Here is a 19,526-nt window from a genome sequence, read left to right on the forward strand (position 1 = left end):
CTGATGGTCTGATGTACCTACACACCATCGGTTAATGAACGCTTGGGCTCTGTGGATCCGACTTCATCCCTAATGGGGTCTGTGTTTCCCTGATTGATCCTTGTGGGGATTTGGAGCTATTTACTGAGCTGGTCACGTCAAAATCCCCTGATGAAGCCAAGGGTTTGGCGAAACTAGTCGAGAGGACCTGACCGTTTGTACACACGATATTTTGCTCCCACGTTTACAATGTACTGTTCATGTGATTGAATAGACTTTTTATAATTTTTTTGTAAAAAAAAAAAAATTATATATATAGCGCTACCCCCGCAGGAGCCGCTGATTTGTTTTGGGATCTACTCTCTTGGTTTGGCTCACCCCTATTTATTGGCTCGAACCCTCCCTTGACACATCAAAAGTCTGGTGGGTAGGATATTGTGATCTCTGCTGCGCTGGGGTCACAATAGCAGGCATGCAATATACAGTGACAATATAACAATAGTATTACCTGCTTTCAAGGAAGATCCCTCCAGACGAGAAAAATACACTCCACACAGTGAATATACTTAAACCAGGAAAGGTAAGTTTACTGTATATGAACTTGAAGAACAAGCATGGGTTCAGATCACAAACAAATAACTATTAGACAATATCTCACTATGATTCTGCAAGGGCCCTCGCAGGAATCAGCAATCAATATGTGGTAGGTAAAGGTTTAAACTAAAGAATGGTACCATTCACTTAACTAAGCTAGGCAGTCTATGCTCGCGAGCGCCCTCTAGCGGACAGTCCTGTAAACAGTTAGAGCTCACGTTGTGGCCGGTTGGTGCACGCTAAACTTATAATCCACAAGTGGCAATTGATGAACGAAGCTACACAACAGAGTATCTTTTTTTTTTTTTTCTGTTTATTGAATTTTTTTAGGACATAACAAGATATACATTACTTGGCACGACACCAAGCTTACCTAATGGTCAACATGACCCGTTACATACTAACGTAGAACCTTGCCATCACAGATAGCAGTCATAACAACTTAACCCCATCCCCCCCTACTCAGTTCCCTACCCCCCGTCATACCATATCTTTAATCATATTGAATAGAAGCCTCCTCCTCCCCAATGCGAGATACAACTCGCTAAATCCGATGCACCCGGACTAAATGAAATGACAATGCAATACGGGCACCTTCATACATCAGTGATCTTTCTTAGCTACCCAACTGTCAAATCAGATTCATACCAGGCCCTCCATACTTTCTCAAATTTACCACCACAACCCCGAGACAAGTACGTCGCCTTATAATATGGAATCATAGCATTTACCAGCCCTTTCCAGAAAGCAACCTCCGGGGCCCCCGGACTCCTCCATTTGAGTAAAATAGCCTTTTTCCCATAGAATAGTAGGATACTGAGTAAAGTTCTGTGAGCCCTTGACGGGACCACTTCCTCCACCAGGCCGAGCAGACATACACAAATTTCTTGTGGAATTGGTACCCCCAGAACCTCCGCTATACAGGAGGTGACCCCAGTCCAAAACTGCTGGATCTGGGAGCAGCCCCAAAATACATGATGCGCGTCCGCCGGAGCAAACGTACACCTCCAACACCCTGAGGGCACTGATGGATATATCGACGCCAACCTGGCAGGGGTATAATACACTCTATGTAGGAACTTAAACTGAATCAGCCGGTCCCTAGCCGCCACCAAATATTTAAATGGACGGTCCCACATGTCTAGTGTTGAGCGGAATACGCCATATTCGATTTCGCGATAGATCACGAATATATAGCCGAATATTCGTGAAATATTCGCTAAAATCGAATATTCGTGTTATGTTATCAAAAAAAAATTTTGCAAAATTTCGCTAATGCGAATGCGAGACTGATTGCGAAATTTCGCTAATGCGAATGCGAAATTGATTGCGAAATTTCGCTAATGCGAATGCGAAATTGATTGCGAAATTTTGAAACATTCAATTTCACCTGCCCTTTGGAAAAAGTGTGGTTTTACGTAATGGACCCTGCAACTAACAAGGTATTAATAAAATAAATACATTATTATATAGATTTGAGGGTTTACTTTGACCAATTTGTATATTGATTAGTTTAATAAATATTGAATAACCATAGATTTGGAAAATACAAGTAAACCGTTTACGTTGACATCTCTTAAATGTCTTTATGTTAAACAGTTATTATTCTCATTAAAGAGGTGAAATGCAAATGATGATGACACGGGACAAAAGATGGAAAATTCTTTGAAGATGTGATACACTGGAAAAACGCACAGAAACACTCCACTCTCTCCTATGACAACTCTGGTAGGAGAACTCTGATTGGCTCTGATGCAAAAGAAGGGCGGAGAAAGTATTTGCGAATATTCGGAAATCGAATATTCGGCAACATAAAAGGATCGCCTCAGCTTAGCTACTCGGCCCAGGGTCTCTAATCATACCAGCAATGCTTTTAGACGTCGATGGAGATCACTAGGATGTGATCTGTTTTAAAAATAAAATTGAAAAAATACGAATAATCAGAATAGCGAATATTGGCCGCGAAATTCGAGTTATTCGCGAATATTCGAATATGCCATATTCGTAACGAATATTCGCAATGCGAATATTCGTGAGCAACACTACACATGTCATCCCATTCCTCTCCCTGTATACCTGGAACTTCTGCCTCCCACCGCTCTCTGCACTTGAGCAAGGCCTTGGGACTAGTTTTAAATAGCTCTTTATATGTCACTGACAAGGTCTTGGGCAGGTCGTCTGTCATAAGCAAGTCCTCTAATCTAGAAGGGAAAGATTCTCTGTCCCAAACTGAGTCTGAAATGCATTCCTCAGTTGGAGATATCGAAAAAATTGTGCATTAGGAAGATCATGTTTGGCCTTCAATTGGTCAAACGTCAAGAGTACCCCATTGCAAGTAATATCTTTAAGCAATTTAACCCCCTTAGATGCCCATCCCACAGCGTCATCAAACTTATAGAACTTTTGCAGCTTCGGGTTCATCCACAGGGTGGTTGAAGGGGAAAAACCCTTGTAACTTGGACAAGCTAACGTCACCACCTCCTCCCAAGCCTTAACAGTAGCCTTCATAGAATCAGTAAGAGGGAGATCCCGACCAATGCCCCTATGAATAGCCAGACGGAGGGACTCATAGGACCCTAGATGAGCTGCCTCCAATACGGTAGCCAAGTCACCCGCATCCGAGACCAACCACCTATGCACAAAAACCAACTGACCAGTTGCTCCCTGAGATCTTCTAAATCTGTCAGGGGGACTCTTCAGACTCGCTCTCTGAAAGGCTGGTCTTCCTTCAGCCGAATCCGGTGGGTGGCACTCCTTGCGCATCCGACATCAAACTCAGTCTTTGAGAATATCTTCTGCCACCTACTAAGTTGAGCCTCCATGCTCTCTTTCCATTCTAGTGAGAGTTCAGCGCAGTCAGGCTGTTGACTCTGTCTGAGGCCTTTTCCCTTTGCACCTTCCTCCAGGTGGAGGGGTTAACGGGGGTGGCTTGATGTACCCGGCCTAGTAGCACTCTGGCTGGCACTTTCCCAGGGTTGATGGTGGGATTCCGGATGTTGACGGACACCCACCCACGATTCTTCTCCAGTACCTTCAATGGAATCACTTCAGGTATCACCTCTAACCCCTCTGAGAGTTCATCTGGGTCAGGCTCAAGGACAAGATACGGGCCTGGCTGGGACCAGGTGAGCTTGACGGAAACCCTGAGGCAGGTCACCTCTCCAGGCTGTAAAATTCTTGTGGATTTCCCTATTCGCCAGACCCTTCCTACTCCTTCTTCCAGGGCCTTCCCCTCCATCACCAGCTGGTGGTACACCCTCCTTAACATTGGGTGGACCCTTTGAGCTGAGGTTCCTGCTGATTCGGTTAAGGGGGTCAAGAGTCTTCGGACCAAAGCTGTATTAGTTCCTTTGATAAGGGAGCTCTTGTGGGCCCCTGGAGGTCGGGGGCAGACTATCGCTAAGGTGTCGAAGGTCTCCACTACTCCCGCTATCGATGGGTCAAAGGTCAGGCGTATTGATAGATATCCATCATAGGGAAAACTCTGAGTCCCAATGCCCCATATTTCCAACTCTTCCAACTTCTGTAGGGGCAGGTGAGAGAGGTACTTGTCATAGAAATCTCTATACAGAAGGGTTACTTGTGCTCCAGTATCTAAGACAGCTTTGGTGTAAATCCCTTCCACTTGAATGGGCACTAACGGGGATGGCCCCACTAAATTTGCAGGAAACTTACGAGGTGTAACCTTCCCTCCTTCTCCTGTGACTCGTATTTTCACTCTTCTTTTTCGTAGGCTTCTTTTGAACTTTACCCAGTCACGGGAACTGGAGCTGGGAGTTGGCCTAAAAGAGGGCTCTCCTTTCTGCCTCTGTCCCTCTGTTTCATTTTTGGAGTTGTCTACAATAAGCGGGCTCCCGGTTGACTCCTTCACCGGGGCCCTCTGGAGTTTTCCGCCGGCCTGTACATTGAGGGGTAGGCATTAGTTGGGCTGGGACAAATTTCTCTAGTGTGTCCTATCCCTCCACAATTGAAACAGGAAATTAACCTTCTTGGTTTGTCTTCTCGGTCTTGTCTCTCTTAGGTTGGTGAGAGGGAAACCCCGCTTGGCCAGATAGAGCGGCTACTAGTTTAGTCAACTGAGACACTCGTGATTACAAGAACTCGACTTTGGGGTCGCTATCCTCAGTGGCTACGACACGCACTCGTGCAGGAGCCTGTGTGGCTTGATATTTGTTCTTCTGATCTAGGAGATCTTCCTGTCGGATGATCCGGACTTGGTCGGGATACTTCAACACTCCATCTCCCTTTTGAGCTTGTAACTTAAAGACAATGGTGTCCATTGGTTGGGCACCCCTTATCACTTGTTGAAAGCGCGTTTCATCCATTCTTTTTGACTCCAGACCTTTCTTTACCAGCAGTCGGTGTAGGATCTTGTCCAGGCGGCTAACAAACTCGGACAATCTTTCCCCTTTCTTTTGGAAACAATGCTCCAACTGACAGCGGAGCTCACTAATGTCTTCCGTCCTCCCGAATACATTCTGTAGAACATCTAAATAATCCTGAGCAGTGCAATCTTCTTTACTATGTTTGAGGTTGCGTATGGCCTCTAAGGCTGGCCCTCTGAGGCTTTCCATAATCCTCTGCTTATTATTTTTCTCTGGGATTCCCCATTCTTCTAGAGCTTGGACAGCATGATCCATCCATTCTTCAAACCCGTCCTCTGAAGAGGGCACAGGGTGTCTTCCAGAAAAAATTCTTAACTTCCTATACCTGGTGGTCAAATAATCTGGAGAGTCTTTTTTACATTGAGCTACAATCTCCCCCAGGACAGCACACAACTCAGGGTTAAAGTTCTTAAGTGGTGCTTTGATAGACCCCTTCACTGTTTGTCCTGAAGCCCCAACAGGGGTCAAAGTGCTAGTAGAAGAGGTGGCACTCAAAGGAAGAGGGAGTGGCTGATTCTTATTCAGGCAATAGCAGAAAAAGTTTTGTGCCATCCAGGGTCTCGATACTAGGCTCTTTAAAACAGGCTGGAACCCCATATTTCCATTTACATAGGACATAGGTGTGGGGGTTCTCATTGTCTACCCTTGAGCCAGACGCCCAGACTTTCTGATCTGTGGACAAAGCTTTTAGGATCTAGAGTACTTCCCCTTCACTCCAAGTTTCTCCCCGTACTTCTGCCACTAGCCCTTTGTCCACTGGGACATCCTCTTCGATGCACCATTGGGTGGCAGCGGCTGCATCCATGTCTGATCTTGGCAAGGGGAAAAGTTCAATATAAGGGGGTATTTGATAGGCTGAGAAGTAGAATCCCGGGCGAGCCCCCACGTGTAGCGCTACCACCGCAGGAGCCGCTGATTTGTTTTGGGATCTACTCTCTTGATTTGGCTCACCCCTATTTATTGGCTCGAACCCTCCCTTGACACATCAGAAGTCTGGTGGGTAGGATATTGTGACCTCTGCTGCGCCGGGGTCACAATAGCAGGCAGGAAAGGTAAGTTTACTGTATATGAACTTGAAGAACAAGCATGGGTTCAGATCACAAACAAATAACTATTAGACAATATCTCACTATGATTTTGCAAGGGCCCTTGCAGGAATCAGAAATCAATATGTGGTAGGTAAAGATTTAAACTAAAGAATGGTACCATTCACTTAACTAAGCTAGGCAGTCTATGCTCACAAGCGCCCTCTAGCGGGCAGTCCTGTAAACAGTTAGAGCTCACGTTGCGGCCGGTTGGTGCACGTTAAACTTATAATCCACAAGTGGCAATTGATGAACAAAGCTACAAAACAGAGTATCTAGAGCAGTAAACGTTGGTGAACTGATCGCTCGTCAGCGTCAGTCACTTCTATGAACACTTAAACATTTAATAGGGCCTCCAAGTCTCAGTGGGAGGCCAACATGTATCTCCGGCCTGTGAGGTGGCCCTAAGGTGTCTATCTAAAAGGGGAGGTAGGAGTTCAGCGTGTGCTCTCTCACCCGACAGGCCGATCTGTCTGAATTCTCCTCAGAAGGTGCGTTGGTAGAACACTGCTCCGCAGCACAAGGATCCTGGACGAGGGTGCTCCACTGTTTCAGTTGTCAGCTGGGCTGCCACTTCGATCTCCGGAAACACTGGCTGGATACGGGAGTCTTGCTTCCTTCTGGATGGCTGGTCTCTCGGTGGGTTTAGGCCCAGGATTCTGGCCTAGCAGCACAGCTGTTGTGTCGGCAGCTCCGCAGAGAAGAATGCAGGTCCCGAGAGAGCGAAATCAGCCTCGCCCTTTCCTTAAGTAACCTCCCCCATAAGTCTGTGCGGAGGTGTCACATGCTACGATGCTGCAGGGCATTGTGGGATGTGTAGTCTGTTTCTCCTAAGAGTCAATGGAGTCCATATCTCCCGCTACTTGCATTCCCACAATGCATAACTCCTTAAAGGTAACTTACATATTTACAAGCGTGAATAGAGTCCCAGCGAGGATGGCCTGTAACTGGACTCTGACAGGACGACCCCGCTACATATATATTTATTTTTGTATAAAACTGTACTAAGAACTTGGTTTCTTTCTGTAGCACCATGATAATCCCAATACCCTCCACCTTTTATTTTTTAATCAATTTAAGGGATGCGGTGCCTTATTTAACTAGGACACTCAACCACTAACTGCCCAATTTCCACTCTCAAACCAAGTTACTCTCAATTCAAGGTTTTACTGTATTTGTAAAGCACAGACATTTGAACAGCTATTTACATAATGTACATTCACATCAGTCCCTGCCCTTACAAATCTGAGGACCCTCTCACACAATAATAACAGGCCCAATTTAGACATGTGCCAATTATCTTAGCAGCATGTCTTTGGAGTTTGGGAGAAAACCCACAAAAGAGCAGGGAGAATATTCAAACTGTACACAGGTAGTGTTCATGTTGGGATTAAAACCAAGGACCACAGTTCTCCAAGGCCGGAGTGCTAACAAGTAGGAATGAGCAAAACGTACCTGGGTTTGGATCTCAAACAGCTAAAAAGTCCTGAATGTGAATTAGAACATCATTAATAGGAGCCAAATCTTTAGGCTAGGTTCACATCTATGTAGGTTTTGTTTTTCCTGACGCATTTTACGGTGCATTTTTGAACATACATTTTGAATGTGCTTTTCTTTGTATTTAATTTATTACATTTTTTGGGGGAGGCTAATAGAAAAGAATGACAGTTCTGTTCGTGTAGTGCAACTTTGATGCCACTTTAATGCCATTTTGATACCACATTACACTCTCTGGCACTCAAGTAGCATCAAAGTCGCATCAGGCTCCATTCACACTTGTCGCAACTTTGATGCTACTTTGATATGACTTTGGATGGGTGTGACTTGGATGCGACTTATGGTTATGGAGCGGGCCACCTCTAACAGCCAGTAAATAGCGGGTTGGTAAGGAGCAGGCGGCTGCTTTGTCCTTAACAACCAATGACTCATCAGCTGTCAACGGGATTCCCCGCTGACAGCTGAATGTAAACAAAAGAATGGCAGCATTAAATTAAAACTGCCTGGGGGTACACACCAATCCATACCAGGCCCTTCAGGTCTGGTATAGATATTATGGGGAACTCCAAACCAATTTTTTTTAAATGGAGTGGGGTTCCCCTAAAAATCATACCAGACCCTTATCTGAGCATGCAGCCCCGTAAGTCAGGGTTAACCCCCCCCCCATACCAGGCCATATAACCTCAACATGAGGGGGTGGTTTGGGGAAGGGGGGGCTCTCCCTAAAGCACCTTGTCTCCATGTTGATGAGGACAAGGGCTTCTTTCCATAACCCTGGCCCGGTGGTTTTGCAGAGAGTGACTTATCAGAATCCGTAAGCCCCTTTAACAAGTAGACCCCAGATCCGGCTGCCCTCGCATCCAAGTCACATCCAAGTTGTACCCAAAGTCGCATTAAAGTAGCATCAACGTTGCGACAAGTGTAAATGGAGCCTGATGTGACTTTGATACGATTTTGATTCTACTTGAGTGCCAGAAAGTGTAAAGTGCGTTAAAAAAAAACACTCCAAAAAACATGAGAAAACAAATGCATTAAAAATGCGTCAAAATGTAAAACGCACCGTAAAACTCCCCGGAAAAATGCATCAACTGCAAACCTGCATAGATGTGAAGCTAACCTAAAGATCTGGCTCATATCAGCTTGAGCCTAGGTTCACATTGAATGCGGGTTCAGCTGAACTTGCACGATTTGAAACCTGCATTTCATTCTGACTTCGGGGGCGATTTGAGAGACAGACAGATGTTTATTGAAATTGCCCCCAAAGTCGCCAAAAGTAGTGCAGGAACTGATAAAGGTACAATTTGGATGGTGCCGTTGCCGGCAATAGGCTCTGATTTGGCAAGCGAAATGACAAAACAGTCCGATGTGAACGAGGGCTTTCCCAAAATTCCTTTGACCATTTTCAAGGCTAATAATAAAAAGCAAACACATTCATACCTTATACTTGCCAAGGGCCTGCTGTTGATTTTATGGTAAACCTCATATTAAAAAAAAAAAAAAGAATGTATGGGGACCTTCAAAATCCTGGCAGGGGATACCCTACACAAAAACAAGAACAATTAAATGGATCCCCTAGCCAAATCCATACCAAAACCTCATTCGGCTGGCAAGGGGAGATGATTATGCACCCCCTTCCTGAACCATGCCAAACAATATGCCCTCCACCTAGGAATGCCACCCTGCCAGGGGGAACCCCCTGCCAGCACATTGTCCCCATGTTGAAGACAATAAGAGCTTCTTCCCTACAACTCTGGACCAATAGATGTACCTGTAGGGGTCTGTGGGCAAGTGGGTTTATCACAATCTCGAAGCCCCCTTTTAAAGAAAGATGGACCCTAATACTGGAACCCCCCCTCCCCCACACTCATTTACAAAATAAAGTTAACAGTAAATAAACGCACCACACACTTTGACAAGTCCTTTATACCAAAAAAGAAAATCCAAAAAGTCCTACAATGATTCTTGCTAACCACAATGAACAACTCCCACCAAAAAAATCCTGGTCTGACAGCTGAATTGAAAGCAAAGTGGCAGGGATGGCTGCTGATTCCTTTGGTTTTAAATGTTGATGATGAAGTAGTCTCCATATATAGGATTCGTACAAACATACTATCTGAACCAAATGCCTGGATGTTCTCAAAAATCTAAAACAATGTCAGCTTGTTAAGGCAAAACAACAAGAAAAATGAAAGGAAAAAATTACTCTTTTTGCACTGGTGTTTCGGCAGGTCCCCACCCCTCCAAAATGTCTGTTTTTTAGTTTTTACTGATAAGCTGAACTAATGGGCACTGATAAGGTGGCACTGGTGGGCACTGATGAGGAGGCACTGATGAGGCTGCACTGATAGGCTACACTGAAGGATACTGATAGGTGGCAGTGATGGGCACTGGTAGGCAACACTGATAGGTGACACAGATGAAGAGGCACCGATTGGCAGCACTGATGAGCATTGATTGGCAGCACTGGTGGGTACTGTAGAGACTGCACTGAGAAACAGGTCACTGATAATTAGTGCCCTGATTATCAGTGTAGATATTCCTTTCACACAACCTGGTTATCGGCTCTCTTCTCCTCTCACAACATGAGGAAAGTAATGCCAATAAACGGCTTGTGTTTACATCGTTATCAGCTGTCATTGACTGGCTCTTTACCCCGATCTGTAATCAGCTGTATCTGGAGGGCAGTGAGCATCATGGTTAAGGCTACTTTCACACTTGTGCTACTTAGGATTTGACTTGTGAGACCGAAAGTTGCAGGACATGGAAAACGCCATGTATCTCTGAGAGCCGTTCCAATTGATACTACTGTAGTCGCTGTGACTTCAGTAATTTGATCCGACTTTGATACACCTTGAATGCAAGAGAGTGTAAAAGTCTTATCAAAGTCACTTCAAAGTCATATTAAAGTTGGACTCTAAAGTTGCACTGGAAATCGTGCAACTTTGGAGTCGGCTAGTGTGAAAGGAGCCCAAGACCCCATACACACTATTAATTTTCTGAAGATTTGTCTTCAGATTTACCAAAACCATGTAGTGCAAGGGCTTGTCTGATTGCATACAAATTGAAACTCATAAGGTTTGACCTCATATTATATGGTTTTGGCTAAAAAAATCTGCAGAAAATCGAATAGTGTGTATGGGGCCTAAGTTCTGCGAGTGCCTGAACATGCCAACTATACAGTGCCTTAAAAAGTATTCATTCCGAGGGGGCGTGTTCTGGACATGACCGAGTAGAGACGTGTTTGGAGTGAGCTCCCGGTCATCTCCTCTCTACCCCAGCCTACAAGCTTTTTTTTCCACACAATGCTCTCATCCAAGAAGTCCCCAAGACCCCATTCACACCTGAGCGTCAAAACGCCGGACGCTTCTGTCGCTCGAGGGGAGAATTCCCATTGCTGTCTATGGAGATGGTTCACATCTCATAGACGCCGAACGACTGTCGCCTGAAAAAAAGTCTCGGACATTTTTTTTCAGGCGACATAGGCGTTTTCCCATTGACAGCAATGGGAAGACTTTGAGAGAAAAGTCGGGGGACAAGTGTGGGAAGACGTTGGCTAGGGCAGTGACGGAACACAAACAGGCGACTTATATCCCGCATATTCAGTGCGCAAATGGTCAGATGGTCACAATGCAAGAGCAAATCTCGCAAGGATTCCGCGACTTCTACTCTTCTCTATCTAACTTACCAAACAGCTCGCCTTCGCTGGCCACTGTAGAGGAATACATTGCATCCTCTCAGGTCCCCTCTCTTCCGGTGGAAATACGGGAGGAGTTGGACTCACCAATTTTGTTGGAGGAGATCCAGAGTGCGGTGGGGGCCATGAGACCGGACAAAGCCCCGGGCCCGGACGGGTATACTACTCAGTACTACAAGACATTTCTCCCTCTGATTGGCCCTCGCATGGTGGCCTTCTTTAATGCAGTGGATTCAGACCACACCTTCCCCAGGGACACACTGCAAGCCCACATCTCCCTGATCCACAAAGAGGGCAAGGACCCAACTTCCTGCAGGAGTTACAGGCCCATTTCCCTACTCAACGCGGACTTAAAAATGTTCTCGAAGATCCTGGCCTCCCGTCTAGCACAACACCTCCAGTCACTAGTACACCTGGACCAAGTAGGTTTCATCCCTACAAGAGAGGCTAGGGACAGCACCATCAAGGTGTTGAACCTTATCCACGTGGCGTTCCTCGGGAGGTACTCCCTGTGTCTTCTTGAGTACAGACGCCGAGAAGGCCTTCGACAGGGTGAGTTGGGCCTACATGTTCTCAGTACTTCGCCATATAGGGCTTGGAGAGAAGATGATCTCTTGGATCAAAAAGATTTACTCCAACCCGACGGCACAGGTGAAGGCGAATGACTTGCTTTCATCTCCGTTTCCCATTGGAAATGGAACACGACAGGGGTGCCCTCTCTCACCCCTCCTCTTTGCCTTGTCACTTGAGCCGTTTCTCTGCAAAATCAGGCTAAATCCGGACATACGGGGGCTGCCAGTGGGGGACTCCCAATGCAAAATTTCCGCGTACGTGGATGACCTCCTCTTCTCGCTGACAAATCCCTTGGTCTCCCTGCCAAATCTTCTTAAGGAATTCGATGTTTACGGTGCCCTTTTGAACCTGAAGATAAACTTCTCGAAGTCTGAAGCCATTGGGGTGGCTATGCCCCCCCAAGCTCTGAGATCCCTGCAATCTATCTTACGCTTCAAGTGGACGTACTCGGCTATATCTTATCTCGGAACGTACATGCCAAAGGACATCACACGCACGTTCGCTCTCAACTTCCCGCCTGTTCTCGCGAAGGTTCGCTCGCTGCTGGAGGGCTGGGGCAAGGGCCTACATTCATGGTTCGGTAGGGTAAGCCTAATAAAGATGTGTATCCTACCCAAGTTCCTTTACCTATTTCAAGCCCTCCCTATAAACATCCCACTCTCATTCTTTAGACAGGTACACATGCTCTTCACCCGCTTTGTTTGGGCGAACAAAAAGCCCCGCTTGCGGCGGCACTTACTATCGCATCCCAAGCAAAACGGAGGCCTTGCCCTACCTGATGTCAGACAATACTATCTTGCCACTCATTTAGGCCGGATTTTAGACTGGAGACGTAACAAGACAACTAAATTATGGGTGCACCGCGAGCAGTCACAGGCGTCGGTGCCCCTGGGGAGCACGCTTTGGTGCCATAACGACCTTCATTCGAGACTGAGGTCACACCCAACGATAGGGGCCACTGTGAGCCATGGCAACAGGGCGGCTATGAGATCATCCCTTTCGTCAAGTTCCTCTCCGATTTACCTGATTTTGGGTAATCCCAACTTTACTCCGGGACTGAGCTCCACAGAATTCGCCACTTTGAGGGAGGAGGGCGGTGAGTGTGCCTCCAGATTCGTATTGACAAATAGATGACCGACTATTGTGGAACTGACAGAGGAGACAGGGGCCTTCCGGCTCCCCTTCTGGAGTGCAGTGAAATTGCACCACTTTTTGCACTCTATCCCCGACCCCCAGGCTTACACGCGTCAGCTGACGACATTTGAAGAACTCTGCTCTGAATCTGGCCCGGTGTCGCAGACACTCTCTAAAATGTACTCTCTGCTGAATCCACTGCCCACGCAGCCTCACTTACCCTTTATTGAGAGATGGGAGAGGGACCTGGATCGAAGCTTCTCAACAGCACAACAGCAGCGCATTATCAGCTGTGCGCTTAAAACTCCAATTTGCGCCAAAATCCAGGAGACAAATTATAAAGTCCTGACAAGGTGGTACCTCAAGCCGGCCAAACTGCGTAGATCTTTCCCGTCCGCCTCGGATTGCTGCTGGCGGTGCGGGAAGGAGGTTGGCTCGCTCTTGCATATCTTATGGTCTTGTCCGAAGTTGAGGGGCTATTGGGAGGAGGTGCGCCGCATAACTCAGTCCTTTACAGAATACGAAATCCCAGACGACGTGGCGTTCTTCCTTCTTCACCACTCTACGATGTCCTTCAAATCATACAAGAAGTCACTGCTGCGCCATTTAGTAAATGCCGCCATGGCCTGTGTCCCTCTGTTCTGGAAACAGCAGGCTCCCCCGACCATCTCAGGCTGGCTGAGAAAAGTGGAGGAGATAAAAAACATGGAGGATTTGGTCCTCACTGCGCGGCATGATCGTGAGAAATTCTCTGAGACCTGGAACATCTGGAACATATTCATTTTTTCTGACGAAGGGATGACGCTTCTGCAACAGTGACCCGGCGGTGGTTCGCCGCTTGACGTTGGCATCCTTCCCTGCCCCGGCGCCCTCTCTCTGGACTGACCCCCCCTCCCTGGTGTGTCTGCCCCCCCCTTTTCTCCCTTTCCTTTCTCTTTCTTTTCCCTTTCTTTCTCTGCTTTTTCCCTGCTCCCTTATTTCTCTTCTCCTCTTTTCTTTCCCTCCTCCCATCTACACCTTTCTCACTCTGAGATTCTGTAAGGAAAAGCGAAAAGGGAGTGGAGAGGTCCTATATTGCTAGTCGTCCTTTCTGAGTTGGTAATTCTTACCCTAGATGATGTTGTACTGTTGTGCAAAGATCCATTTACATGCAATGTCCTGCTGATGCACTTGTACCCTGCTTTGTGTGACTATACTGACTGTAATGTGGAGGCCTCTCTCCTTGGTGTTACTCAATAAAAATTATATTTGAAAAAAAAAGTATTCATTCCTCTTGAAATTTTGCACATTTTGTCATGTTACAACCAAAAATATAAAAGTATTTTATTGGGATTTTATGTAATAGACCAACACAAAGTGTCACATAATTGTGAAGTGAAAAGAAAATGATGAATAGTATTTTTTACAAATAAATATGTGAAAAGTGTGGTGTGCATTTCTATTCAGTGCCCTTTACTCTGATACCCTTAACAAAAATCTAGTGATACCAATTTCCTTCAAAAGTGACCCAATTAGTAAATAGAGTCCACCTCTGTGTAATTTCTTCTCAGTATAAGTAATGTTGTTCTGTGAAGCCCTCAGAGGTTTGTTAGAGAACCTTAGTGAACAAACAGCATTATAAAGGCCAATGAACACACCAGACAGGTCTGGTATAAAGTTGTGGAGAAGTTTAAAACAGGATTAGGTTAAAAAAAATATCCCAATCGTTCAACGTCTCACGGAGCACTGTTCAATCCATCTATTAACCCTAAAATGGAAAGAGTATGGCACAACTGCAAACCTACCAAGACATGGCTGTCCACCTAAAATGACAGGCCGGGCAAGGAGAGCATTAATCAGAGAAGCAGCCAAGAGGCCCATGATAACTCTGGAGGAGCTGCAGAGATCCACAACTCACGTGGGAGAATCTGTCCACAGGATAACTATTAGTCCTGCACTCCACAGATCTGGCCTTGAAGAGTGCTAAAGTGGCAAGAAGAAAGCCACTGTTGATAGAAAGCCATAAGAAGCCCCATTTTCAGTTTGTGAGAACCCATGTGAGGGACACGGCAAACATGTGGAAGAAGGTGCTCTGGTCAGATGAGACCAAAATGTTACTTTTTGGTCTGAAATCAAAACGCTATGTGTGGCGGAAAACTAACACTGCACATCACCCTGAACACACCATTTCCACCGTGAAACATGGTGGTGGGGATGCTTTTCTTCAGCAGGAACAGGGGAGCTGGTAAGAGTTGATGGGCTGATGGATGGAGCCAAATACAGGGCAATCTTAGAAGAAAACCTGTTGGAGTCTGCAAAAGACTTGAGACTGGGGCAGAGGTTCACCTTCCAGCAAGACAACGACCCTAAACATACAGCCAGAGCTACAATGGAGTGGTTTAGATCAAAGCATATTCATGTGTTACAATGGCCCAGTCAAAGTCCAGACCTAAATGCAATTGAGAATCTGTGGCAAGACTTTAAAAATGCTGTTCACAGACGCTCTCAATCCAATCTGACAGAGCTATTTTACAAAGTAGAATGGGCAAAAGCATCACTCTCTAGATGTGCAAAGCTGGTAGAGATATCCACAAAAAGACTTGCAGCTGGAATTGCAGTGAAAGGTGATTCTACAAAGTATTGACTCAGGGGGACTGAATACAAATGCACCCCACACTTTTCACATATTTGTTAAAACAAAATTTAAAACCATTTATCATTTTCCTTCCACTTCACAATTATGTGCCACTTTGTGTTGGTCTATCACAAAAAATCCCAATAAAATACATTTACATCTTTGGTTGTAACATGACAAAATTGGAAAAATGTCAAGGGGTATGAATACTTTTTCAAGGTGTTGTACACTGGCGGTGCGTCTATAGAGGGCGCTGGAGCGCCGCCCCCTCTGGCTCTTGCACCGCCACTGATTACAATAACATAGATTCATGCATTGCATGAATCTATGTTATTGTTGCCGGCCGCTGGTCTATACAGATGGCCGGACGGTGAGCGCCAGCCACCTGAATAATGGCAGCTGGTTGGCTGTGCGGAAGTGCCCATCAGAGCCAGCGGCTCGAGGGACGTGAAAGGAGGATGGTTAACCCCCAGAAAATGTAGCGCCAACCTATGTGAGAAATATATCCACAAAGTGGCCCCAAATGGACAAACAACCTATAGGGAGATATGTCCAAGAACTTAGCTGGGTACACAGTGGAGAGAAGGATCATATATACCACGAACAAAAATAAATAACGTTCAAGGCTAAATATGAATAAGTTAAAATACAAAGGTGAAATAAAACAATTAATAAGTCCTGTAAGTCTGTGTGGCCACAGATATAATTAATTTGCACACAAGTGAAATAGTCCCATATATATGTGTGGGGGTGGTTCCCTTATGATACATTCATAGCTCGTGACTGTGTTCAAATATTCCCCTCAGTTGAAAAACAACTTCACAGTCACGAGCTATGAATGTATCATAAGGAACCACCCCCACACATATATATGGGACTATTTCACTTGTGTGCAAATTAATTATATCTGTGGCCACACAGACTTACAGGACTTATTAATTGTTTTATTTCACCTTTGTATTTTCACTTATTCATATTTAGCCTTGAACGTTATTTATTTTTGTTCGTGGTATATATGATCCTTCTCTCCACTGTGTACCCAGCTAAGTTCTTGGACATATCTCCCTATAGGGTGTTTGTCCATTTGGGGCCACTTTGTGGATATATTTCTCACATAGGTTGGCGCTACATTTTTTGTTTTCACTTTTGCACAATTATCCATTGGTATGTTGGCTGCCTACAACTGCTGATCTATTTTTCACTTATAATTTTTGAGTAGCGCAATATTATTTTATATATTTAACCCCCAGAAAGGTAAGTGCCAGGTGGGGGGGCATTTTACAGGGCACAGCGGCGACAATTGGCACAGTGGCGACAATTGGCACAGTGGCGACAATTAAAGGGCACAGTGACATAAATGGGCACAGTGGCGACAATTGGCACAGTGGCGACAATTAAAGGGCACAGTGGTGACAATTGGCACAGTGGCGACAATTGATGGGACAGTGGCTGTGTTTGATGGCATGGCACAGTGACTGCGTTTAATGGCATGGAACAGTGGTGACAATTGATGGCACAGTGGCTGCGTTTGATGGCATGGCACAGTGGCGCGAATTGATGGCACAGTGGCTGCGTTTGATGGCATGGCACAGTGACTGCATTTGATGGCATGGCAATGGTGACAATTGATGGCACAGTGGCTGCGTTTGATGGCATGGCACAGTGGTGACAATTGATGGCACAGTGGCTGCATTTGATGGGCACAGTAAGGCTGCAGCTTTTTTCATTTTTTATTTCGTTTGCGCCCCCCCCAAAATGTTGAGCACCAGCCGCCACTGGTGCTGTATATTTTACAGTTCCAAGGGTTGCCACCACACTCTATGTATGAGGTAAATGTCATGGTGTTCACCTCCAAAAAATATCCATACAAATCTAAAGCAGGTATACCTGTGTGTAATATATATATATATATATATATATATATATATATATATATATATATATATATATATATATATATATATATATAAAATATATAAATATATATATATATAAAATCCAAAGCAAGTATATGTGTGCTACTGCATATCATTTTTTGCCAGTGGTACAATGACGGGTCCAATTACATCATTCTCCTTCTTTAGCAGCAGTAGTAGTGCTGTAATACTTTGATCCCAGGCTGCATGATGATGCTACCCCAGGGATTGTGTCCATGACATTCTGGGCTCAGAGGAAGTGGGTGGGATGCTGACTTTCATTTAACCTGAAAACTGAGGACATCTAGTGGCCAAAAATAAGTATTGTGGGGAATAGCTCCAGATTGGCAATAAACTTTGGAGGAAAAGCTGCTGTTTTATTTCATATTTTATTGAGCTATTCTGCTTTACATATAATGTTGCTGCTTTTAAGATAAATAAATAAATGCATGTATACCGTAATTATTCTGGAACTGTTATTATTGGTATTAATAATTTGCCTTCACAGGTGTGCAGTGGTTACCTCTATCCCAGCTGGAGGAACACAGAACTTCTACTGTGGAGGCCTGGTTGGCAGATACGTCAATATAATTTTACGTGGACAAACACAATATCTTACTTTATGTGAAGTTGAAGTCTGGACCGCCGACAAGGAATGAAAGCCCCGCTTAAAAAGAACAGATGATTAAATAATAAAGGTTATACTGTATTGCTAATGTGTCAGTAATCTGAAGAGAAAAAAAATAATAATCAAATACTACTTAATAAAAATTGTTAAGCATCATGTGTGTATTCCCAAATGTGTTATCTGAGTTCACCATCATTCCAGTATATATATAGAAAGCATGTTATGTGTGTTGAATTTAAATGCAAGGGTGTATTAAAAAGAATAAAACGCAGGGGAGTTAGTTAAAAGTTACAGGGAGAAGGCAACTTTACTAAATGTTAAGCACACATAATAGTAATCAAAATGAATAATATAAAAAAAGCAGCAATTCTCCTGTAAATAACAAACAGTGGAGCACAAATAGATAAAAATAGAATCGCGCTAAATAGCTTAGCAAATCTCAGCTTAGCAGTTCATAAATGACATAAACTATGGTCTTATTCACAAATCCATCAACCATCTTCCGTGTTTGAGTTCCACCACCTAATGAAATTAATGTCTCCTTACCAGATTTTCTAGACCCCCTGTTACAGAAGGTCACAGAATGCCTGTAAACGCCTAGGTTCTTTATCCAAGGAAAGGTCGTACATCTAATATCTGGCTCTCTCACACCTGTTGTCTCATACTCGTAACAGTGTATGGATGGTCCCCTGCACAACGTGAACTCTCACAAAACGCGTAGGGACCAGCGATGTCCTGACGTCACCTTGTGTTTATCAGGACGGGTTTGATTGGGTTTGTGCGCTGGTGGGCACAGCAGACTTAAGGCGGTCTTGTAACTTGGATGCTGTAAGTGCAATACATTTTAACTGAATAAATGTGATTAAGGTTTTACACTATATGGAGCCTTTATTTTTTTATGATAACCATCCATACACTGTTACAAGTATGAGACAACGGGTGTGAGATAGCCGGATGTTAGATGTACGACCAGGGGCGGACTGACCATTGAGTCACTTGGGCACTGCCCGAGGACCCCATGCCATGTTTTTTTTAGATCTGCCCCCGATATGTCCGAAACCGACATGCTTTTGATGTGAAAATCCCAAGATTTTTTTTATTTTTTTTTGGTTTAACAAAAACATGTTTATTACATCTGCTGCATGAGACTAGAAGACAATCAAGTCCAAACTCCCAGAGGGAATTAGCAGGTCAGTCCTTGATGCTAGGTTGACAACACAGGGGACTTCCAGAACCACACGTTCACAAGTGAATATCACGTATTCCCAGACTTGTCATCCACTGAATGGATCCACATGGGAGTGCTGTCTTCAGCTGGCAAGTCTCAGGTGCCGCAGTGGAGGAGACGTTTACTTGGACCTCTGCCTCATCTTTCACCTTTTACGCTTCAGTGGGGACCCGGGCGTGACGTCATCACCAATCCCGAG

The 19,526-nt window shown here is 44.9% G+C and overlaps 1 protein-coding gene across 4 annotated transcripts in view; it reads left to right on the forward strand.

The window, feature by feature from the left end:
- LOC120936216 (fucolectin-4-like) overlaps nt 1–18,190 on the forward strand; it is a 66,358-nt gene extending 48,168 nt beyond the window's left edge. For all 4 annotated transcript variants that reach the window (XM_040348406.1, XM_040348408.1, XM_040348407.1 and 1 more), the window contains one exon: nt 17,980–18,190. In XM_040348406.1, coding sequence (XP_040204340.1) covers nt 17,980–18,130 — 151 coding nt within the window. In that variant the 3' untranslated portion in view covers nt 18,131–18,190. The remainder of the gene's footprint in view (nt 1–17,979) is intronic.
- The last annotated feature ends 1,336 nt before the right edge of the window (nt 18,191–19,526 follow it).

Source organism: Rana temporaria, chromosome 4, assembly GCF_905171775.1.
Source record: "Rana temporaria chromosome 4, aRanTem1.1, whole genome shotgun sequence".
Classification (NCBI taxonomy): domain Eukaryota; kingdom Metazoa; phylum Chordata; class Amphibia; order Anura; family Ranidae; genus Rana; species Rana temporaria.